Below are 25,573 nucleotides of genomic sequence, written 5' to 3'. Positions count from 1 at the left end.
GGCAGAAAGGGGACTGGGGGCCATGGCGGGAGGGGCCGGGCGGGGGTGTGGAGCTTGGGCTGAGACCTGCCCTGTGCCCTCAGCCTTGTGGCCCACAGTTCCTTTCAAGGTGCACGAATTTGTGCACTGGGCCCCTAGTATGAAAATGATTGTTAATACAGTTATTATAAATACAAAGTAGGAAATTTGGTTATTGACTTTTTATTTGGTTATTGATTTTGGTTATTGACTTCTGTTTCTAGAGTGAAGTAGTGTTTTATGATTCATGGGAAGATGTTAAGACTTTGGAGTCTCTTCAACTTTGAGTATAATGTTTGAATGAAAAATTCTTGTCGGTATGGTATGAGCCATGCAATTTATTGAGAGGACTGACTAGAAACCATACTCTTTTTGTCATTTTTCTGTTGAAGAAATATTTATTGAGTGCCCACGTTTCAGGTACAATTGAGGATTTTAGGTATGTGGTGGTTAATAAGAACAGGTGATTCCTGCTCTTACTGAATGTATAGTTTAGTGCAGCCGTGGGCAAACTACGGCCCGCGGGCCGGATTCGGCCCGTTTGAAATGAATAAAACTAAAAAAAAGAAAGAAAAAAAGACCGTACCCTTTTATGTAATGATGTTTACTTTGAATTTATATTAGTTCACACAAACACTCCATCCATGTTTTTGTTCCGGCCCTCCGGTCCAGTTTAAGAACGCATTGTGGCCCTCGAGTTAAAAAGTTCGCCCACCCCTGGTTTAGTGAAAGAGACAGATATGATTAAAATAATAATAGAAATGAGTCTTAATTACAATTGAAATAAGAGCTCAGAAGGGGAATAAACCTGGTCTTTTAAGAGCATATAGCCATTAGACCTAATATAAAATGAGGAGCCAGAGGAAATGACACTTTAGCTGAGATCTGGAGAGCTTTCAGGGTAAAGGTATTGAATTATTCTAGTCCAGGGGTGGGCAAACTTTTTGACTCGAGGGCCACAATGGGTTCTTAAACTGGACCGGAGGGCCGGAACAAAAGCATGGATGGAGTGTTTGTGTGAACTAATATAAATTCAAAGTAAACATCATTACATAAAAGGGTACGGTCTTTTTTTCTTTTTCTTTTTTAGTTTTATTCATTTCAAACGGGCCGGATCCGGCCCTCGGGCCGTAGTTTGCCCACGGCTGTTCTAGTCAAATACCAATACTTTTAGGATAGTGTCCGATAGTAGAATTAAAAAGAAAAAAAAGGCACCTGTAATCCTACCACCATTAGATAGCGACTATAACTATTTTGAGAAAATTCCTTCTAATCTATGTGTTTTGTAAACTTGTATCAAACCATTTTAATATTTATTTACATGGTTTCCATTAGCATATGAACATTTATTTCCTCAAATGGACTTTAAAACATGATTACATATTATTCCATTGAATGGATATACCATTAATTTACAACTCTGCTGCAGTTGCACATTAAGATAGGTTCCAGTTAACACGCAAATTTTCACTCATATATGGATACCTTTTTATTATTAAATTTTTATTTTTTAAAACATATTAACTAATTTCTGTCACACTCATAATTATTCAAAGCTAATAATTGCCTTTTACTGAATCCCCCTTCCCCAAAGTGAATTAGTATATATTAATGCCTTTAAATTTTTTTCCTTATGGAATTATTTTTATTACTGTTAGCTAGTTTATATTTTTTACGAATTAGACAGAAAAGTACTTTATAAACTGGAAATACCTGAGTCTAAGGAGACTCAATCAAGTATTTAGAAAAGACAATATTTGTGCCCAGTCAGGATTAATGCCTTGAATTTTAAAGAGGAATTAATTGGAAGGTTCAGTTGAATCATAAAAAGTGATTTATCATTACTGTCTTACAACAGAAATGTAAAAGTTACTATGTAAGTCACTGAAGAAAAAACCTGATGCCTTGTATTTTGCTAGAATTAACTCTAATACTCTAGCAATACTATGTAGGCGTTTTAGTAGAGCAATGTTGTTGTTATATTGCATCATACTCATATAAGAAGTCAGCTTCTTAGAGTAATAACAAGTCTTGAGAAAGTGTCTTTTAATATGTATTTAACATTACTGCTGAGATTTGACAGTTTTCATTTGCTAATGTTGAGCATATTGCTGGTCAAATTTGTTCTTTTTTTAAATAGGTCTTTTGATCATTAGATTTAAAGATGTGAATAATTATAAAATCTGTCAGTTTTTATAAGGAATTATAAATTCCTTAAAGTTGATAAATGTACTTGGATTTTCTTGCCAGCTGTTCCTTAAATTTTATTTTATTTTACTGAACAATGTGCCCAAATAATGTTTTCTTTTTGGGGAGGGGAGAAGGAATATCAAAATTCCTAAATCTTTAAAGGAAAAGTTATTAAATTAGTTATTTTGAAAATAGGGAAAATATTTCATAATTATCTTTAATAGTATCATGTTAGTCTGTCAGTTTTTACTTCTGTCTCAAATTTATTTTATATAGACATTTATATAAAATATCCTTAATTTATATTTTTTATTCTTAATTTATATTTTTTATAAAATATAAAAGCAGAATGCCTTTGTTGGATAAGCAGTATACTCAAAATCTAAGAATTCTTAAATAAAGAAAATTATTTTCACTTTTATTCCACATTGATAAATTAGACTAACAATATTAAACTTATGAGAGAGACTTCTCTGATAAAAATGTTAAAATATAAAAAATGCTTTTCTAAGGATTTTATAACAATAGTAAAAAATATGCAGTTACATATATAGAAAGTGGTTTTTTTTGCTCCTTCCTAGGTTTATTTCCAGAGTTGAAGAAATCTTGAATGACTGGAAACTGATTGGAAACTCTCTGGGAAAACCACTTGAAAAGGTCAGATCTATTTGCTGGTGTCTCTAAATGAGTATTTATTTTGAAATTTCTAATCTTTGCTGCATTTGGTACATTTGAATTAAATTTTTTTTGAGTTATGTATAATCTGTAAACATAAAATGGTATCTGGAAGAATTTGGATATGTGGCAAATAATATATCTAAGGCTTTTGTGAACTGTCTTTCAAATAAAATTTTATAATTACAGTCTCATTCTTGGTGAGTGATTTTGTTTCTCCTAATGTTTACTTCTTTCTCTCTCACCTTCTCCCTTAGAATGTTAGAAAATCTTTTTTTTTTTTTAAGTTTTAGTTGGTTAGAGAAACACTGCAGTTACCAACTTCTTGGGTAGAATATTTTGCTTAATTAATGAGGAAAAATTCTTGGTCTTTTTTTTTTTTAAATTAAATCTTTATTGTTCAGATTATTACATTTGTTCCTCTTTTTTCCCCCCATAACTCCCCTCCTCCCAGTTCCCACCCCACCCTCCGCCCTCACTCCCCACCCACTGTCCTCATCCATAGGTGCACGATTTTTGTCCAGTCTCTTCCCGCATCTCCCACACCCCTTTCCCCCGCAAGAATAGTCAGTCCATTCCCTTTCTATGTCCCTGATTCTATTATAATCACCAGTTCATTCTGTTCATCAGATTATTTATTCACTTGATTCTTAGATTCACTTGTTGATAGATGCGTATTTGTTGTTCATAATTTGTATCTTTTTTTTTTTAAATATATTTTTATTGATTTTTTACAGAGAGGAAGGGAGAGAGATAGAGTCAGAAACATCGATGAGAGAGAAACATCGATCAGCCGCCCCCCACACATCCCCCACCGGGGATGTGCCCACAACCCAGGCACATGCCCTTGACCGGAATCAAACCTGGGACCCTTCAGTCCGCAGGCCGACGCTCCATCCACTGAGCCAAACTGGTTTCGGCCATAATTTGTATCTTTACCTTTTTCTTCTTCTTCCTCTTCTTAAAGGATGCCTTTCAGCATTTCATATAATCCTGGTTTGGTGGTGATGAACTCCTTTAGCTTTTCCTTATCTGTGAAGCTCTTTATCTGACCTTCAGTTCTGAATGATAGCTTTGCTGGATAAAGTAATCTTGGTTGTAGGTCCTTGGTATTCATCACTTTGAATATTTCTTGCCACTCCCTTCTGGCCTGCAAAGTTTCTGTTGAGAAATCAGCTGACAGTCGTATGGGTATTCCCTTGTAGGTAACTGAGTTTCTTTCTCTTGCTGCTTTTAAGGTTTTCTCTTTGTCTTTTGCCCTTGGCATTTTAATTATGATGTGTCTTGGTGTGGTCCTCTTTGGATTCCTTTTGTTTGGGGTTCTCTGCGCTTCCTGGACTTGTAAGTCTATTTCTTTCACCAGGTAGGGGAAGTTTTCTGTCATTATTTCTTCAAATAGGTTTTCAGTATCTTGCTCTCTCTCTTCTTCTGGCACCCCTATAATTCGGATGTTGGTATGCTTGAAGTTGTCCCAGAAGCTCCTTACACTATCTTGATATTTTTGGATTCTTTTTTCTTTTTGCTTTTCCGGTTGAGTGTTTTTACTTCTTCGTATTTCAAATCTTTGACTTGATTCTTGGGATCGTCTTGTCTGCTGTTGGATCTCTGTATGTTATTCTTTATTTCAGTCAGTGTATGCTTAATTTCTAGTTGGTCCTTTTTCATATCCTCGAGGGTCTCACTAAATTTATTGGCGGTTTCTAGAAAATTCTTGAAAAACCTTATAACCATGGTTTTGAACTCTATATCCAGTAGTTTGCTTTCCTCCATTTCTGTCATTTGTGATCTGTTTCTTTGTCTCCGCGTTTTTTATGCTTCCCTGTGTTGATAGAGTGGCTTTGTGTGCTAGGTGTCCTATAGGGCCCAGTGGCTCAGCCTCCCCAATTACCTGGGGTGGACACTCTTGGTGCACCCCTTTATGGGCTGTGTGCACAGTCTTGTTGTAGTTAAGCCTTGATTGTTGTAGGTATCACTGGGAGGAATTGACCTCCAGGCCGATTGTCTGTGAGAATCAGCTGTGTCTGCAGTGGGAGAACTTCTGTGCTGAAGACCCCCTTCTGGGGCAAGACTTGCCTCAGTGGGGCTTTGGTGCTCACTGAGTCTGCCCCCTGAGTGTGTCCCTTATGAATCTGAGGAGTTGTAATCTGGATGGTCTCAATCTGACTGCTGGGTACACAGGCTCCTGGATCTCTAAGGAGGTGCTAATTTAGCCTCTGCCTGAGGCGCCCCAGCAGGAGCTACGGAGAGATCTGCAGGTTCCTCTTCCTTGTTTGGGTTTTGGAGGTGCCCAGATGAGGCCCAGCTGTGAAGCAATGCAAGCTGCTGTGGGGCCTTGGGCCTTCTTTTAGATGTTCTTGGTCTTTCTGACCCAGCTGCAGTTGGTTAGGTAATTTTAGATCTCAAAGGGCCAGCCCATTCATATGCAAAAGCCTCTGCTGCAGCCTGGGTGGGGCGGGGTCTCAGGGAATCAGCAGGGCGGAACAAACAGCTATAGCTGATCCTCAGTCCTGCCCTAAGAGGTCCCGGATCTCAGTGTCCTGGTAATCGCTGCAAGCACCTCTGAGAGAAAGCCGCCCTCGAGTTCCGCCTGCTGCCAGACAGTCCAGTTTCTCCCGGTGTGAGTCTGCATCCCCAGAGACTCACCTGGAACTGGAGTCCGGGCTGTCGGGAGCTTGTGCCTCCCTCCTGATTGCAAAAGACACCGGTGTCCTCCGTTGCCAGCCCCTTTCCGCGTGCGCTCGAGCCTCCATACCTCTGTACTTTACTTCCGCACCTCCTCTGAGTCTCAGTGTGCTTTTCTCTTTCCTTCTAGTTGTAGAATTTCCACTCAGCCAGCCTTCCTGTGGTTCTGGATGATGCCTGTTTTGTCTTTTAGTTGTATTTTTGAAGTGGTTGTGCGAGGCAGCAATTTCAGGTGTTTACTTATGCTGCCATCTTGGTTTCTCCTGTCCAGTAATTTCTTAAATTTTATAATTGTATTTTGATTGAAATATAGTGACTAGATTCTGTAGTGGTCCGAGAGTACTTAGATTAAAACTCCATTCTCTTCCTCAGTGGTGACAGCAGCTAAAATGTTATTTTCAATCTACCGCTTTTCATTGTACCCTGGAGTCTCCACTGCATATGTATGGTTTAGCAGATTGCCAAGATTTGAGACAGGGTTTATATGCAAATTTTGAGGCTTAGTTTCTCTTGGCTTTCAGAATTTACACCTTAACTTTAAAACTTCCTTGCCATCTTTGAACTTTGTTTTCTGTTGCCTGAATCCAGGAAAGTCCCATCATTCTGCAGCCCTGAGTTGTGCCCAGATTGGAGTGTCTTATTTAGATCAGCAGTTCTCATGGTGTAGTCTGACCCCTGTTGCTCCCTGAGAGCCTTTTAAGGGTTGATAAGGCCCTGCCTTTTCTAACTAGTGTACTTGAGGCCAATTTTCTTCATGTACCTCAGTCAAAACAATGGATTGCAAAGATTAAATGAAGGTGCAGAAATGGGAATCCAGTTGCCTTTTAAAAACTAATATGGAGATTTACAAAATGTAGAACAATGCCACTCTTCTCAATATTTTGGGGGTTTATTTTGGAAAATAATTGTCAGAACTTCATTTAACATGTAATAAGTTCATTATCATTTTAGATGAGTTAAAAATATGTGATTGTTTTTCCTTTTTAATTTCTAATATGGGGTCCTTGGTAATTTAGGAGTGTAAAGGAGTCCTGAGGCAAAGAAGTTTAAGAACTGCTGTATTAGAAAGGCACTAACAAGCAAATCTCATCAAATATAATCCCTTTTTTCATAGATAAACTCTCCAGTTTCTGCCTCCATTTGGTCACTCTTCAGAGCCTTGAAAAACTGTGTTGTTTTGTCCAGATTTTATAAATTTTATCTGAAGGATAGGTAATGTGACCAAGCTACTTTTACTATATGAGACCCTGAAGTGCTGAAAAATGACTTTGAGAGGAAGAAATGGCAGTTATTGAGCATCAGCTCAGGCACCATACAATATAATTGGGACTGTGTCTGTTAACTTAATCCTTAGACATATTTGATGAAATATAAAATATTATCTCATTTTATGGATGATAATGAGACTTTGGATACTGGTAGTAATTTGCCCAAGGTCATTCTGCCAGTAGTTTGCGTAAGCACAGTTATATCTAGGACATGCTTGCCTTTAAATCCATATTGTTTCTATTTTAATATGCATTTTTTTGGTTTCAGATTTAAGTAAATGTAAAATTATATAGTGGAAATATTAGAATAGATGTCTAAGGCCCATTTTGGAATTTTAATAAAATAGACAAAAGATCCTGGTGGTATGAGTATGATACTGCTTGAAGACAGGAAAATTAAAGAAATGACTGTTTAATTTTTTTTTTTAGCCATTTTATGATTCTATGTAGTCAGCAAAAATTGTAAGTACTTCTTATGAGATGTTAAGTTTACATATGGTATGATCTGATAATAGCCCAGTTAAATCAGTGACTCTTATCTCACTGAAAAATTTATGGACGAAGAATCGTTAACTTTAGAATAATAATAGAAGAATAAAAACTATAAAAGTATTGAAATGAGTTCATATTTTTTACACTCACTCAGTAGATTAGAATGAAATTTACAGTTGACCCTTGAACTTGTGGGTGAGAGGCTTTGATCCCTACCACAGTTGAAAATTTGCATATAACTTTTGACTTGCATAAAACTTCTTTTAGTCTACTGTTGACTGAAACAGTTGATTAACACATATTTTGTATTTGTATTACATGTTGTGTATTTATTATAAGTAAGCTAGAGAAAATAAAATGTTACTAAGAAAATCATAAGGGAGAGAAAATAAATTTTTAGTATTTATTGGGAAAAAATCTGTATATAAGTGGACCAGTGCAGTTCAAATGAATATTATTCAAGAGTCAACTATACTTTAGTGCTTAAAGTCTACATGGCAGACATAAAATAAATTTGAATTATATGTTTTCTCTTGTGTGAAAACTTCCCAAACTAAGTTATAACTAAAGGTCAAACTTGGGACTGATACAAACATTACAAACAATTTATATTCCTTTATTTGTATTCTGTCAGAAAATTTAAGTATTTTATGGATCATTGGAGTAGGAGGGGTGAAGGTTTTTTTAAAGCTAAAGTTTTTGAAAACTAGACAGTTGAGAATCAGTGATGAGAATACAGGGTTTCTGAAATGAAAGCAACATTGAGCTGCCTATGATGTTTTTAGGAATAGGATTATTTAAGATAAAGTTTATAGTCTCCCCCCTTTTTTATTTTTCCTTTAAATAGTAACCATAGTGTCTATAACTTTTCTGGATATTATTCAGAAAGGAAAAAAAATCAGTATGTTATCATAGTTTCTATTCTTTCAAATTGGAAGTTTTCGGAGTTCTTTGTTGTTACTGTGTTAAGTTTTTATTATAATAGGAAATTGCAGGGGACATCCTTAAGAGACAGCATAGCATAGTGATGAGAAGTCATACTGCTTGTTTTGGAATTCTAGTTCTATTACTCCCTTTGTGGCATTGGACTGTCTTCAGTTAATGTTAGCTGCTGCTGTTGTGGCTTCTCTCTCTTAAAACTATTCACCAGAAGCTTAAAAATAGTATTTGCTTCAGGATACTGGGATATAAACAAATATAATTTTTAAAAGCTCAGTAACTCAGCATTACTGCTTACATATTTTCTATTTAGTTTGGGACTATCTGTGTGGGTTGGTATTCCCTGCATCCTAATGATGCTATGCTGCCATGACTATCTACCTCTCCAGTGGAAAGAATAGCTATGGGAGATTAGAGGCTCCATGAGAAATATTCTTTTTTATGGTTATGTTGCATAAGTAAGGATGCTTTTTAAGATTTTTAATTAAAATGTTTTCCAAAAAAAATTGCTGTTTACAAAATAAATGAACAAATTAAATAGAAACAGATTCATAGACACAGAGATCAGACTGATGGTTGCCAGAGGGGAAGGAGTTCAGGGGACTAGGTGAAAAAGATGAAGGGATTAAGAAAAACAAATTGGTAGTTACAAAATAGTCATGAGGATGTAAAGTGCTGCATAGGGAATATAGTCAATAATATTGTAATAACTATGTATGGTGCCAGGTGGGTACTTTAAATATTGGGGGGGACCATATTGTAAAGTATATGATTGCCTAACCACTATTCTATACATTCAAAATGAATACAAAATAATATTGGGTAGAAGAACCAAGATGGCAGCTTAAGAAAGCAACTATACTTGCCTCTTCTCACAACCACATCAAAATTACAACTAAAATACAGAACACCATCATTCAGAACCATCTGAAATCTGGCTGAATGGAAGTCCTACAACTAGAGAAGTAAAGAAGAAAGCACACTGATACTGGTAGGAGGAATGGAGGCGCGGAATGGGCTGGACTGGCACCCATGTGTGCCGCTTTTGGATCGGGAGGGAGATTGTCTCTGCAGAGGCCGCCTGTGAGGAGCAAGGGGTCCCAGCCTCCCAGCCCAGGGTTCCAGAACTGGGAAGAGAAGTTGCCATTAACTACAGACTATAAAAACTAGTGGGGATTAAGGCTGAGTGACAAGGAGGCTGCTAGAGACCCAGCTGTTCCTTTTAAAGGGCTGATGCACCAACTGAACTTTAAAGGTCCCACTTCCTCTGAGCTCCAGTGCCAGGATGAGGCTCTGGGGACCCAGACACATTCCAGGAGGAACTGGATGTCTGGAATCAGGGCAGGAAATCGGGGCAGCTTTCTCCCAGATGGAGGTGCTCACAGGGGTCATTGTTCACGTGCTGGCACCTCCTCTGTGGCAGGACTGACTGGCAGCCATATTTGTTTGCTCTGCCTTGGTGATTCCCTGAGATCCCGCCTCATCCAATTTGCAGCCTCACTCACCCATTTGCAGTGGCTTTTGCATATGAATGGCTGTCCTTGCTGAGGCTTCAAACTTTCCTAAAATCTCTTAACAAGCTGCAGTTGGGTCAGCATGCCCCAAACCTAACAATAAAAGGACCAAGGCCCTGCACTAGCATGAGCCTGCCTTGCTTCATAGCTGGGCCTTGCCTGGGCATCTCCAAGCCCAATTCAAATAACTCCTGCAAGGTGGCCCCATGCAGTGGCTGACTTTGCACCTCCCTGGAGGCCCTAGAGCCAGTGCACCTGATGGACAGCTTCAGACCATAGCAGATTACAACTCTACACATCCATAAGTAACACACTCAAGGGGAAGACTCAGTGAGGACTGAAGCCCCACTGAAGCAAGTCCTGCTCCATAGGGATGTCTCCTGCACAGCATCTCTCCCACTGTAGCTACAGTTGGTGCTCACAGCCAATTGGCCTAGAGGTCAACTCCTCCCAGTGACACCAACAACAATCAAGGGTCAACAGCAAGACTGTGTACACAGTCCACACAGGGACACACCTAAAGTACCCAGCTCAGGTGACTGGGGAGGCTGAGCCACTGGGCCCTACAGGACACCTACTACACAAGGCCACTCTACCAATTCCAGGAGACATAGCAGTTCTATGTAATACACAGAAACAAATACAAGCCAAAATGGGGAGACAAAGAACATATCAGAAATGAAAGAAATGGAAGCAAGCAAACTTTTGGATACGGAGTTCAAAACCATGGTTATAAGGCTACTCAAGGATCTTCTTGAGACTTTCAAGGATCTTAGTGAGAAAGTTAAAAGACATGAAAAAGGACCAGTCAGAAATTAAGCATACACTAACTGAAATAAATAATAATTTACAGGGAATCAACAGTAGAGTAGAGGATTCTGAGAATCAAATCAAGGGTTTGGAATATGAGGAAGCAAAAAAACACCCAGTTAGAAGAGCAAAAAGATAAAAGAATCCAAAAATATGAAGATAGTGTAAGGAGACTCTGGGACAACTTCAAGCATACCAACATTCACATTATGAGAGTGCCAGAAGGAGATGAGAGAGAGCAAGATAGTGAAAACCTATTTGAAGAAATGGCAGAATGCTTCCCCTACCTGGTGTAAGAAACAGACTTACAAGTCCCGAAAGCACAGAGTCCCAAACAAGAGGAATCGGGAGAGGCCCGCAACAAGACACAGCATAATTAAAATGCCAAGGGTTAAAAACAAAGAGAGAATCTTAAAAGCAGCAAGAGAAAAGCAGTTACCTACAAGGGGTTGCCCATATGACTCAGCTGATTTCTCAACAGAAAGTTTGCAGGCCAGAAGGGAGTGGTAAGAAATATTCAAAGTGATGAATATCAAGGGCCTACAACCAAGATTACCCAGCAAAGCTCTCATTTAGAATTGAGGGTCAGATAAAGAGCTTCACAGACAAGAAAAAGCTAAAGTTGTTCATCACCACCAAACCAGTATTACATAAAATGTTGAAGGGTATTCTTGGAGAAGGGGAAGGGAAAGGGATAAAAAATATGAACAATAAAATGGCAACAAATACATATCTATCAACAACTGAATCTAAAAATCAAAATAAACAATCTAATGAACGTAATCAACTGATAAATAAAATAGAATCAGAGGCATGGAAGCATGGAACAGACTGATGAATCTCAGAGGGAAGGGGTTGGGGGCGGGAAGAGATTAACCAAAGATCTTACCAATGGACACAGACAGGGTGGTGAAGATAGGGATGAGGTGGAACCGAGTTGGGATGGGGTGGGAACCAGGTGGAGATGGGCAATGGGAAGGTAAGGGGGACATCTGTAATATTCTCAACAATAAAGATTTTTTTTAAAATAAAACAATTATATTGAATGTAAACTGTAATTGAAAATTTTAAAAAGTAAAGTATAAGAAAAATTCAAATACAAATTGCTATTTAAATGAAAATATTTGAATTCCAAAGCTTAATAAAGAAGCTTGCAAAACCTGTTAAGCTAATTTATTACTGATGTCACATCACTTAAATTGATTTTACAAACTGCTTTTTTATGAAGCAATTTCTACATTCCATAATGCTGTGTGTTGTAGTGATGTTATTTGATTTGAGATTTTATAAAAGTATATTTTATTGCCATGTACTTTATAATTTTTAAAATTTCATCGTTTTTTGTTAAAAGTAACTCAGGGATTCTGCTATTGGTAGAAAGGTGGGGTTTTTCTTGCATGTGAAGAGGCATGGGATTTATTGTATATTTATGATTTTTAATAATTCTTTATTGTTTAAAGTATTACATATAATATTACATATGTCTTCTTTTTCCCCCATTGACCTCTCCCCAGCCACCCCTACCCCCAGCATATACTCTCACTCCCCTAGTGTCTGTGTTATGCTTCTATGCATGCATACAAGACTTTTGGTTGATCTCTTACTACCCACCACCACCCCCGGATATTTATGATCCTATATAATAAAGAGCTAATATGCTAATTAGACCGGATGGTGGAACTACTTTCCAGAACGATGGGGGTGGGGCCATGAGGCAGCTGGGCCCGCTAGGGCCAAGCCCCTTGCATGAATTTCATGCATTGGCCCTCTAGTTTTATATAGAGACTCACCTCACAAAAAGTACTTGAAAATAATTATTTTGTAAGTTCCTTGATAGTTTATATTCTAGGGAATTTTTTAAAAGGAACATTGATAAATCATTTCTAAAATAAGTTCCTCTTTGTTTTATTCACTTACATATTTTTCCTTTTTCTTTAGTGTGTGGAAGATACTGGATGAAACTTAGATTAGTTGGCAGGAAAAGGGAAAAAAATTCCTGTGGTTAATTAACATAATGGTAGCTATTGAATACTTTAATGTTTCCCCCCTCTTATTGTTAAATACAGGGTATATTTACTTCTGGCACATGGGAAGAGAAATCAGATGAAATTTTCTTTGCCGACTTCAAATTCTCAGTTACTCATCATTATCTTGTACAAGAATCTACTGATAAAGAAGGAAAGGATGAAGTTTTAGAAGGTAGGCTTTTTTAAATACGTGTTTTAAACTCTTGACTTGTAGGATTGATTGTCATTTTGAATACGAATTTAGTTCTCTTGATTATGTAGTATCCTTTGGATATGTTTACATATGCAAAGTTGTTTCACCAGTACATTTGAAGTAGAAGTGATCTTTTCAGAGGAAGAATCACAGCATCATTTAAAAATTAATTAAATCAGCAAATATTTATTGAACGCCTGCCATGTGCTAGTTACTCTGCTAAGTCCATTTGAACCCAAACTTAAATTTATGTTTCAGTAGGGGAGATAAGGTTTATAGTTAAATAACAGTAATAGGAGGTAGAAAGTGCCATCCCAAAGCACAGATGAAGTTCTCCTAGAGTTCAGGGGAGAAAAGATTGTTTTTAATTGGGAAAGATCAGAGAAGGTGTTATGGAGAATTAGGCAACTACTACCTGGCCCATGCCAGATATTCAGTAAATGTGCTTATAGTTGTTTATAGGTCAGATCACCACCAATATCTTTGTCCTGAGATATACTAGTATATAACTGTGAGTGAGCAAGACATTAAAAATACATAAATTTTGGAGCTGTCAGTCAAATACCCTTTATTCGTTTAGAAAATAAATATGCAGGATGTGTGTTAAAGTTTTTCTGGTCAGGCCCTAACTGGTTTGGCTCAGTGAACAGAGTGTCGGCCTGCAGACTGAAAGGTCCCAGGCTTGATTCCAATCAAGGGCATGTACCTTGGTTGCGGGCACATCCCCAGTAGGAGGTGTGCTGTAGGCAGCTGATTGATGTTCTCTCTCATTGATATTTCTAACTCTTTATTCCTCTCTCTTCCTTTCTGTAAAAAATCAATAAAATATGTATTTTTTAAAAAAGTTTTTCTGATCAGTTAAGGACATTTTGCTAAGAGAGAGAAAGACATTCCTCTTCCCCCAAATCTAAGTGCTAGCCCTAGGTTTAAATCTTTAAGCAATTGCGAAACTACATGGACTAGCAAGACGTGTTTTATAATGTTTCTTTAATCATATTACAAAATTCTGTCTTAGAATGAACAGTTAACTTTTTCATTATCTAATGTTTTTGTAGATGTTCTTCCACAATCTATGCAAGATTTGCTGTGTATGAATAATGACTTTCCTCCAAGAGCACATTGCCTGGTAAGATGGTAGGTATACATTTTACTCGGATGAACTTTTAGGAAGTTTGTTGGGGAGGCCCCAAGACTGCCCAGGTTCAGTGGTTTGGTAGGAGGACCCTCAGGACTCAGCATATAGCTGCCCTTACTGCTATGACTTATTACAGTGACAGCATGCAAAGCAAAATCAGCAAAAGGAAAAGGTGCTTGAGACGAAGTTTGTAGTCAGAACAAGTGCTTAAGAGTCCTTTCCTAGTGGAGTCACACAGTACATACTTAATTTCCTTAGCACCAAGTTGTGACAACATGAAATGTTGCCTACCAAGGAAGCTTGTTAGAGGCTCTGCTCTCAGGTTTTTAATTGGGGGTGGCACCTTCTGACTGATAAATAACAAAATTTCAGACTCCCATAAGGAAGCAGGTATTCAGTGTAAACTACATTGTTTGTACAAACATATTAGGCACAGTAACTCTTATCAGTTAGAGCAGAAGTGAGAAACCTCCCTAAATCCAAGTTCCCAGGTGCCAGCAAAGGTCGGCCTTGCAAGTAGATTATCCTAAGGATAGCAGTCACTGGCCTGCTGTTAACTCTTTTCTGCACAGTATATATCATATCTAGGGTAGTATCTAACCTAATTCTGATGATTTGTATAGAACACTTAAATATCATAGAAAAGTTAACATATATTGTTGGAAATGGAATTGAAAAAAAAATGTTGATCTCAGTTACATGATAACATCAAAGCTCTAAATTATAAATGTGATACATTAATAAAAAAGGCATATTACATTTAAAAGCGCTTTATCTTTTTTAGTAACTCAAAGTATATCTGAACTTTATTTTGGAGAGAGTGGCATTAAAACACACCATCACCAAAATGGTCCAAGTATGAGCCATAGTCAAGAAAGAAGACCTGATAAAGGGAATTTATATACTGGTTTTAAATTATTCTGTTGGTGTGTGTAATTTTTTTATTAAAGAATTTCTAAGAAAGGGGAAAATGATAACATCTGTATTTGTTTCTTTTTTGTTCATTCCATTGTGATTACTATAGCAAGCAGACTATGTAGCACACTAAAAAAAGTAAGAGTTATTTGCAGGTGCAAATAAACTGGATATTGTTTCATAAATACTGTTATTTTAGTATGATATTTTAAAAACTTTGAACTTAAAACAATTTAAACAACTATAAAAAGAATTTAATAAATTACCCATTTAATTTAATCAGAATCCCCTGATCTTTAAATGGGTAATTTAAATGTGAATATATACATTAACATGGCAAAATATATTGGAAGGCAGCATGATATTATAGAGCAGGGGTGGGGAACCTTCTCTCCGCCAAGGCCATTGGATATTTATAACATCGTTTGCTTAATATAAATTTATGTTGCTGTGACAAAGCACCTAGATTTATTGAATTTCGAGTCCCGCTTGCAGTTGCCTTGGAAGGGCTAGACCAAATGATTTTGTGGGCCTTACACGGCCCTCGGGCCAGACGGTCCCCACCCCTGTTATAGAGCAGGACTTTCATTAGATGTTAACAGAACACCTATTGTTTGGCCAGACACTAATTATACAAACTTGCATTTAATTTCTAGTTTAAGTACTTATTATGTTGGCAATTTTAGGCAAGTTACTTAATTTCTCTATGTTAGTTTCTACGTTGGGAAAGTCAGCATAATAAATAAATGCATCTGAAGGGTGTTTGTGAGGATTTAATAATATAATGGCATATAGTGTGTTTATCAGAATCTCAGTGCCATTATGTAATTTCTGTTAAGCTTTTAAAAAAATGTTTTTATTGGTTTCACAGAGGAAGGGAGAGGGAGAAAGAGATAGAAGCATCAATAATGATAGAGAATCATTGATCAGCTGCCTCCTGCAAGCCCCCTCCTGGGGATGGAGCCTGCAACCCAGGCATGTGCCCTGACCGGAATCAAACTGGGTTTATGTCTAGATTCTCTTGGTTTCTGTAGTTTATAGTAAGTATTTAATTAGCTACTATGCCTCCTCCAACTTTATTCTTCATTTTCAGTGTCGTTTTGGCTCCCTCACTTTTCCATTTACATTTTAGAATTTGTTTGGCTATATGTACAAAAAGTCCTGGTGGAATTTTGATTGGAATTGTTTTAAATTTCTAGATAAGTTTGGGGAGAGTTGAATCATTACTATGCTGAGTCTTCCATTTTATGAACTTGGTTATGGTTGGTCTCTCCAAATTTTTAGATTTTATTTGATTTCTTTCATCAATGTCTTACAGTTTTCAGCATACAGATCCTGGATATGTTTTGTTAGGTTTATACCTAATTATTGCTTTATTCTTTTTAAGGAGCTATTGTAATGCTATTATTTTAAAAATCCATCTAGTTTTTGCTAGTATGTAGAAATGGTACTGATTTTTGTGCATTGACCTTATATCCAATGACATTACTAGATTACTATTCTATGAATATTGTAATGTCTTTAGGGTTTTCCATCTAAACAGTCATGCTGTCTTTGAATAGGATTAGTTTTATTTATTTTTTAATAGTCTATGTCCTTTTTCTTTTTATTAAATCTTTTTTTTTATTAAATCTTTATTGTTCAGATTATTACATTTGTTCCTCTTTTTTCCCCCCATAACTCCCCTCCTCCCAGTTCCCACCCCACCCTCCGCCCTCACTCCCCACCACTGTCTTCATCCATAGGTGCATGATTTTTGTCCAGTCTCTTCCCACATCTCCCACACCCCTTTCCCCCCCAAGAATAGTCACCCATTCCCTTTCTATGTCCCTGATTCTATTATAATCACCAGTTCATTCTCTTCATCAGATTATTTATTCACTTGATTCTTAGATTCACTTGTTGATAGATGCGTATTTGTTGTTCATAATTTGTATCTTTACCTTTTTCTTCCTCTTCCTCTTCTTAAAGGATACCTTTCAGCATTTCATATAATCCTGGTTTGGTGGTGATGAACTCCTTTAGCTTTTCCTTATCTGTGAAGCTCTTTATCTGACCTTCAATTCTGAATGATAGCTTTGCTGGATAAAGTAATCTTGGTTGTAGGTCCTTGGTATTCATCACTTTGAATATTTCTTGCCACTCCCTTCTGGCCTGCAAAGTTTCTGTTGAGAAATCAGCTGACAGTCGTATGGGTGTTCCCTTGTAGGTAACTGAGTTTCTTTCTCTTGCTGCTTTTAAGATTCTCTCTTTGTTTTTTGCTCTTGGCATTTTAATTATGATGTGTCTTGGTGTGGTCCTCTTTGGATTCCTTTTGTTTGGGGTTCTCTGCGCTTCTTGGACCTGTAAGTCTATTTATTTCACCAGGTGGGGAAAGTTTTCTGTCATTATTTCTTCAAATAGGTTTTCAATATCTTGCTCTCTCTCTTCTTCTGGCAGCCCTATAATTCTGATGTCGGTACGCTTGAAGTTGTCCCAGAGGCTCCTTACACTATTTTCATATTTTCGGATTCTTTTTTCATTTTGCTTTTCCGGTTGGGTGTTTTTTGCTTCTTCACATTTCAATTCTTTGACTTGATTCTTGGGCTCCTCTGGTCTGCTGTTGGGAGTCTGTATAATATTCGTTATTTCAATCCGTGTACGCTTAATTTCTAGTTGATTCTTTATCATAACATCGAGGGTCTCATTAGATTTCTTGTAGATCTCAATAACTTTATCGGCGGCTTCTAGACAGTTCTTGAGAGACCTTAAAAGTGTGGTTCTGAACTCAATATCCTCCATTGACAGTTTTTCCTGTTTCTTTGTCTCCGCATTTTTTATGCTTTCTTGGTGCACCCCCTAGTGGTCTTTGTGCGCAGTCTTGTTGTAGTTAAGCCTTGATTGTTGTAGTTAATACTAGGGGGATTTGACCTTCAGGCCAACTGGCTGTGAGAATCAGCTGTGTCTGCAGTGGGAAAACTTCTGTCCTCTTGGGAGTTGCTAATCTAGCCTTTGCCTGAGGCTATCTGGCAAATGGCTCTGTGCAGGGCTTGGGCGGGGCGGGTTGCACCGGATCAACAGGGCGTGTGGAGGGAGCAGTTATGGCTGCTCTCAGTCCTGTCCCCAGAGGCTCTGCCTCTCAGAGTCCCAGCAACCACTGCAAACCTCGGAGAGAAAGCTGCCCTCACGTTCCGACCGATGCTAGCCAGTCCCGCTTCTCCCATTTGAGTCTGGGTCCCTAGAGACTCACCCAGAACTGGAGCTCAGAATCTGAGACTCCCTCCCGATTGAAAACGACAACCGCGCCCTCAGCTACCAGCCCGCTCCGCGCGTACCTCCGCACCTTTGTATTTTCCGCACTGCGCCTCCTCTGAGTCTTGTATGCTGTTCTCTTTCCTTCTAGTTGAAGAATTTCCCCTCAGCCAGTCTTCCTGTGGTTCTGGGCGATGTCCCTTCCATCTTTTAGTTGTATTTTTGAAGTGGTTGTTCGAGGCAGCTAACTCCGTTGTTTACCTATGCCGCCATCTTGGTTTTTCCTCTCTATGTCTTTTTTCCCCCCTTGCTTTTTTAAGCTGGCTAGGACTTTCAATAAAATATTGAATATGAGTGGTGAGGATGGATGTCTTTGCCGTGTTCTGATTTCAAAGGGAAAATTTTGTTTTTTACCATTAAGTACGATGTTAGCTGTAAGCTTTTCATAGAGGTTTTTTTCAAAGATGCTCTTTATCAGGTTGAGAGAATTTCCTTCTATTCCTAATTTGCTGAGAATTCTTATGAATGGATGTTGAATTTTGTCAAATGTTTTTTCTGCTTAAATTGATATGATCATTTGTTCCTTGTTTAGGTTGTTTTTTTATCCTCAGCTGAGGATATGTTTATTGATTTTGGAGGGAGGGAGGGTGAGTGGGGATGGGGGGGGGGGGAGAGAGAGAGAGAGATCAGTTGGTTGCTTCCCATTTGAGCCCTGCTGAGAATCGAACCCGAAACCTTTTGGTGTATGGGACGATGCTCCAACCAACCAAGCCACCTGGCCAGGGCTCTTCTTTAGATTTGTAATATGGTAGCTTTGTATTCCCACTATAAACCCCACCTTTTGTATAATGTGTGTGTGTGTTTATTTTTTGCTGGATTTAATATGCTGTATTTTTATTGAGGACTGCCTGTGTTCACGATGAATATTTGTCTGTGGTTTCCTTATAGTTTGGTTTTGGTATCAGTATTGCTGGCTTTATAATGTGAGTTGGAAAGTATTCTATCTAATTTCTGGAAGCGGGTGTGTCAAATTGACGTTATCTTTAAATGTTTGGTAGAATTTTTCACTGAAACCATTTGTCTTTGGAGTTCTCATTTTATTGAGGTGTTGGTCCCTTCTAGGATCCAGGCTTTAAGAAAACTCTCAGTTCTAGTTCTTTGTCTAATCTACACCCATATCCCTGAGGGACCACTCAAAATGTAACAACCTCTGTACTGATTTGGATTGATGGAAAGTCCTTGCACAGACAATTCTTCAGTAAACTATAAAGCAGAAGGAAGCTGGCATGTTTAGGTTACTTTGTAGAGAGATGAGTAACATCATTGAAAACATACAGTTTACTATTTCCTCCTAAGCACGGGCATAGTTGTGGATGTAATATCCAAGTGATATTATGCTTCTGGAAGCATAGTTTCCAGGCCTCGCCTTACTTATATTTATTATTGGGGTATTCTTGGACATACCATAGTCTGAATACATGCCACAGACCACCTCCCTGGGGTAGTATACTTTATCAGTCTCAGAGTTATATAGTTCACATTATTGCTACTAGGCTAAAATATATGATATTCTCAGACATAAATAGACTTTCCTTCTATCATTCTCAGTCTCTTGAGTCCAGCAATTTTCAACCTTTTTATCTCATTGCACACATAAACTAATTATTAAAACTCCGCAGCACACCAAAACAGAATTTTTGCTAATCTAACAAAAAATAGGTATAATTTTGATTCATTCACACCAGATAGCTATTGTTGTGTTGGCTATTATCATTTTTTATTTTTAATTTGACAATCTGAGGGAAAAGAAGTCAGTGCCCCCAACTAAATAGTTAGGTATTGCATGTTTTAAAAATTCAGTCTGTCAAAGCATCAGTTTTGTAGACACATCTGTGAGTCATACTGATAGGCTTTTAGCATCTAAAAAGCTTGTCATGTAGCATCCAAATCCCCAGTTCCTAGCCCTGAGGACCCATATCCCAAAACCCTGGGTTTTCTCAGAGTCACCTGAGTGCTTGCTTCTGGCTTTCAGTTTCCTCTTTGTGTCTGTCCCCCAGTAATCTCCTCTTTATTCCTTCACTTCTAGCTATGTATTTTTAAAGCATTGTCATATTTAATCAGGCAGTTTGGTGTGTTTCAAGGAGGGGGCCTGTGTCATGTCAGTCTGCCATATTGCTTCCCTTTTTAAAATTTAATCTTTTAAAGATTGGAAGGCCAACAACCAAACTTTTGAGAATTATTTGATAATTAGGCATATTAAAAGCATATGTTTTCTTTTATTAGGCAAACATTATTTTTAGACATTTACTATAAGCCAGATACTGGGATACCACGGATAACATATGATCCCTGTATCAGTGAGCTTTGGAATTATTAGTAAGGGGACAGCAAAGGGAACAAATGGCAACACTGTTCACAGATGCCTTCAGACAGGCAGCTCGGGCTTGATGCAGGCTCACAGGAGGTGCCGCCTTTTCAGACAGATTAAGTCTGGAAAGAGGGTTGAAAATGGCAAAAGATGAGAAGGGATCTGTGTAATTTGGGCCTAATGTGAACAGAGAATCTTAGGAAGATTTCATGATATTTTAATGCTTCTATTTTATATAGAATTTTTATTTTTTTAAAAATATATTTTATTGATTTTTTACAGAGAGGAAGGGAGAGGGATAGAGAGTTAGAAACACTGATGAGAGAGAAGCATCAATCAGCTACCTCCTGCACACCCCCTACTGGGGATGTGCCTACAACCAAGGTAAATGCCCTTGACCGGAATCGAACCTGGGACCCTTTAGTCCCCAGGCCGACGCTCTATCCAGTGAGCCAAACTGGCTAGGGCTATATAGAATTTTTAATTATAATTGTTAAATACTAAAATCTTTGCAATTTAAAAGATTATAAATTACTCAACATGCTTTTTTAGCAACTGAAGAATAAGTATATCAAGAAGTTTTTACCTATAAATATTTCCTTCAAAAAAATTAAACTAAACTTAATACTAAAACAATGATGTTGAAGATTTGAAAACTATTTTGCAAAATATTCATATCATTTATATACAATCAGTATAAGTTGACCCTGTCAGAATGAGAAAATTTATATGTGGTTAACTATATTTTCAGATCAAACTTTAGAAAATAGAATTTGAGCCTAGCTGGTGTTTCTCAGTGTTTGAGTGTTGACGTATGAACCAGGAGGTCACAGTTTGATTCCTGGTCAGGGCACATGCCTGGGTTTCGAGCTTGATCTCTAGTGTGGGACATGCAGGAGTCAGCCAATCAATGATTCTCTCTCATCATTGATGTTTCTATCTCTCTCTCCCTCTCCTTTTCTCTCTGAAATTAATAAAAATATATTGGGGAAAAAACAAAAATAGAAATTTGACATTTGTGTCAAATGTTTAATTTTATTCTAGTTTATTGATCTACATCTAATTTTGATATCTTGTAGTTTCAGCTTCTATATCAAGCACCTGTCAGATTAGCTCCTAAACCTGTTTAACTATTTTAAGGGTATTTTATAAAACTGGTCATTAAAAGGTATGTTGATGTGATTAGTTTTTATGGTTTGGCAAGATAATTGATCTTAATGATGTGATTTGTTGGATGCTTCTGTCTACCTCCTTATATAACGTGTCCTTTAAAAATCTTCTAACAGCTAATTCCTGAAACCATCATTAGGGATTTATTCCCTTAGTTAATTGTTATTACTTATAGCACTGTGAATGACACAAATGTTAGCCATAGCAGACATTTATACCCAAATGTAAATTCATGAGAACTTTACTAAGCAGAGGTTTTAATAAGAAAATAGGATTATGAACCTCTCTACCTCCAAAAAATATCCACATCCTAAAACTTGTGAATATAGGTTACATGGCAAGAAGGAATCAATGGAGCAGATGGAATTAGGGGCTAATCAACAGACCTTAAGATATATCCTGGATTATCTGGGTGGGCCCAGTGTAATAACAAGAGTTCCTTAAAGTGGAAGAACAGGCAGAAGAAAGTCAGTGTCAGAGTGAGGTGATGAGAGAAGAATTGGGCCTGCTGTTCCTGGGTTTGAAGGTGGAAGAGGTCACACGCCAAGGAATGAGGTAGCCTCCAGAAGCCGGGAATGGCAAGGGATGGATTCTCCTTTGCAGCCTCCAAAAGGAACACAGATTTTAGTCTGGTGAGACTCGTGTCAGACTTACAAGCTATAGAACTGTATGATAATAAACTTGGATTGTTTTAACCAACCAAATTTGTGATATTTTGTTATAGCAGCACTATGAAAATAACACACAAAGTGAGAACATAAATGCTGTATGCCTGGGGAGGCTCTACTGAGATGGGAAAAATACACTGAAAGTACAGCTAGGTTTAACTGAGGACACGTTTTTTCTCTATGGTTTTGCCTTTGTCAGACCTTCAGCTTCAGTCACTCTGTGGTCATTATAAGGAAACAGCAGCAGCAATAAAAGGAACAGTCCACAAACAGTCTTATGAACTGTGTTTGTAATTGAATAATTATGTTGGCTTTTTAAAAATTTATTTTTGTGATTTTAATGTATTTTTTGCTAGTCAGAGAGAGAGAGACATATGAAAGGCCTAGAGAGAGAGAGAGAGAGAGAGAGACATATGAAAGGACCTGGTAATTTTGAGATGGAATTTTAAAATAGCGCTAAGGACCTATAAAATGTTCTTTCTTTCTTTCTTTCTTTCTTTCTTTCTTTCTTTCTTTCTTTCTTTCATTCTTTCTTTGTTTCTAATATTTTATTGATTTTTTACAGAGAAGAAGGGAGAGGGATAGAGAGTTAGAAACATCGATGAGAGAGAAACATTAATCAGCTGCCTCCTGCACACCCCCTACTGGGTATGTGCCCGCAACCAAGGTACATGCCCTTGACCAGAATCAGACCTGGGACCCTTGAGTCCGCAGGCCGACACTCTATCCACTGAGCCAAACTGGTCAGGGCTGTTCTTCTTTTTTAAAAAAAAAATATATTTCATTGATTTTTTACAGAGAGGAGGGGAGAGGGATAGCAAGTTAGAAACATTGATGAGAGAGAAACATTGACCAGCTGCCTCCTGCACACCCCCTACTGGGGATGTGCCCGCAACCAAGGTACATGCCCTTGACCAGAATCGAACCTGGGACCCTTCAGTCCTCAGGCTGATGCTCTATCCACCGAGCCAAACCAGTTAGGGCTCTTATTCTTTAAAAAGCTAATGTTCAGAGAACTTCTGATAATGGTGACATGAAGTGTTGGCAGCTACTTTCTTTAAAAAAAACGGATGTATGAAACTGGAAGAAGTTTTATAAATAACTATTTTAGGGCACTGGAAATTGCTTAAAGGCAGAAAACAGATTTAGAAGTTTGTTTTTGCTCTTAAAAAAACTGCTTGAGCTTCTAGTAAGAATAGAGGGGCCTCTGGCCCTTCTACTTGTGGCTGTTCTATTGCTGTCCCTCTTCGCCCAAATCTCTGTTGGTGAGAACTGTAGTTTTCCAGCCTAGACTAGCCATGAAAACCACCAGTTCTTTTGTCAGATAGGAAGACTTGAATCTGGGTAGAGGGCAAAAACCTGTACCTTCGCTAGGCCGAGGTTGCAGACCATAGACAAGTGGTGGATTTGTCAGAGATTTAACAAGGATGTCCTGTATGGGAACCATGGAAGAGCTGGGCTCACACTGTATGCATTCCTGTATGATAGGAAACCACATGTACACAGGAGACACCAGAGCCCAAACTTTAAAGCTAGCTGTGACTTTGAATGAATTATCCATCCCCCACACACAGATCAGTCATCAGAAAATGAAAGCCTTACTGGTTTAGATGTTTTAACACATCTGTGCCCAGATTATTGGCTTATCACTAAAACAAGAGGTAGCCTGGTTAAAAAAACAAGAACAAAATGACTGAATAGAGACATTAATAACTGAATATCTTGGGGAGACAGATTGCATAGTTTAAGCCCAGGCAACTTACTAAATACAAACAAAAAAGAAGCAACCCTCAGAAAAGTTAAATAGGGCCTGGTTTTGCTATAATATATTATCTAAATGTAATTTTCAACCACAGATGACTAGATATGCAGGGTCACACAGGAAAGTGTAGCCCGTATGCAAATGGGGGAAAAAAAGTAGAAATGGACTCTAGTGGACCCAGATGTTAGAATTAGCAATAGTTTCAAAGCAGTTACTATAAATATATTCAAAGAATTAAAGGAACTGTATTCAAAGAATTAAAAAATATACTAACAATGAATCAAATAGGAAATCTCAATATTGGGAACTATAATAAAGAACCAAATGAAAACCCCACATTTGAAAAGTATAACTGAGGCTTGGAGCTAATAATTGCCACATTTTAAAAATTTACTTAGTTTTTCCTTGACTTGCTGGCTAAGTCTCACTCCCTCTCTAAAATGCCACTTAATAAAATTGTCTATACAGTTTTTTAAAGAGTATAACTGAAAAACTCACCAGATAACTTATATTGATCCTTCAAAAATAATAATAGGAAAAGTACATTAGAATTCAGAGAAGACAACATATTTAACAGGGATGATGGGATGGTATTTGAGGCAAATCTTCAAAAAAAGATCCAGCAGGGTTTGGATATTTAGTGATGGCAATATAGTGTGTGTGTGTGTGTGTGTGTGTGTATATATATATATATATATTAAAGGCCTAGTGCATGAAATTCGTGTGTTGGGGGGGGGGGTTCCCCTCAGCACAGCCTGCACCCTCTCACAATCGGGGCCCTTGGGGGATGTCCGACTGCCGGTTTATCAGGCTTAAACCGGCAGTCGGACATCTCTCTCGCAATCCAGGACTGCTGGCTCCTAACTGCTCGCTTGCCTGCCTGCCTGATCACCCCTAACCACTCTGCCTGCCTGCCTGAACGCCCCTAACCACTTTGCCTGCCTGCCTCACTGCCCCTAACAGCCCTCCCCTGCCAGCCTGATCACCCCCTAACTGCTCCCCCTGCTGGCCTGATTGCCCCCTAACTGCTCCCCCCTGCTGACCTGATCACCCCTAACCACCTCTGTCTCGGCCCCTGCCACCGTGGCTTTGTCCGGAAGATGTCTGGAAGATGTCTGGTCTAATTAGCATATTACCCTTTTATTAGCATACACACACACACACACACACACACACACATACTAGAGTTCTGGTGTATGAATTAGTGCATGGGTGGGGTCTGATTAGCTGGGCCATCTGTGGGGAGAGGCCGCAGACGGTTGGCCAGTTGGCCTTGCCCCCCGGTCGAACTCCCGGTCTAGGGGACAATTTGCATATTAACCTTTTATTATATAGGATGTGTGTGTGTGTGTGTGTGTGTGTACACACACACACACATATGTATATATAATAATCTTATTTGAAGATAGGGTTGGTACATGGACAGATAAAGTATTTCTGGAAGAAGAACCAGCAAACTGTTGACAGTGATTTCATTCTAGTCTGGAGGTGGCATAGGGAAATGTTCTCTTGTTTT

At 38.2% G+C, this 25,573-nt stretch overlaps 1 protein-coding gene across 1 annotated transcript in view; it reads left to right on the top strand.

Moving 5' to 3' along the window:
• Positions 1–25,573, top strand: part of RAB3GAP1 (RAB3 GTPase activating protein catalytic subunit 1) — a 95,137-nt gene that overhangs the window by 3,591 nt on the left and 65,973 nt on the right. The window contains exons 3-5 of the mRNA XM_081095380.1: positions 2,790–2,865; positions 12,655–12,787; positions 13,864–13,942. Coding sequence (XP_080951506.1) covers positions 2,790–2,865; positions 12,655–12,787; positions 13,864–13,942 — 288 coding nt within the window. The remainder of the gene's footprint in view (positions 1–2,789; positions 2,866–12,654; positions 12,788–13,863; positions 13,943–25,573) is intronic.

This window comes from Myotis nattereri, assembly GCF_964212035.1.
Source record: "Myotis nattereri genome assembly, chromosome: 7".
NCBI lineage: Eukaryota > Metazoa > Chordata > Mammalia > Chiroptera > Vespertilionidae > Myotis > Myotis nattereri.
This window is presented reverse-complemented; position numbering and strand designations above follow the sequence as displayed.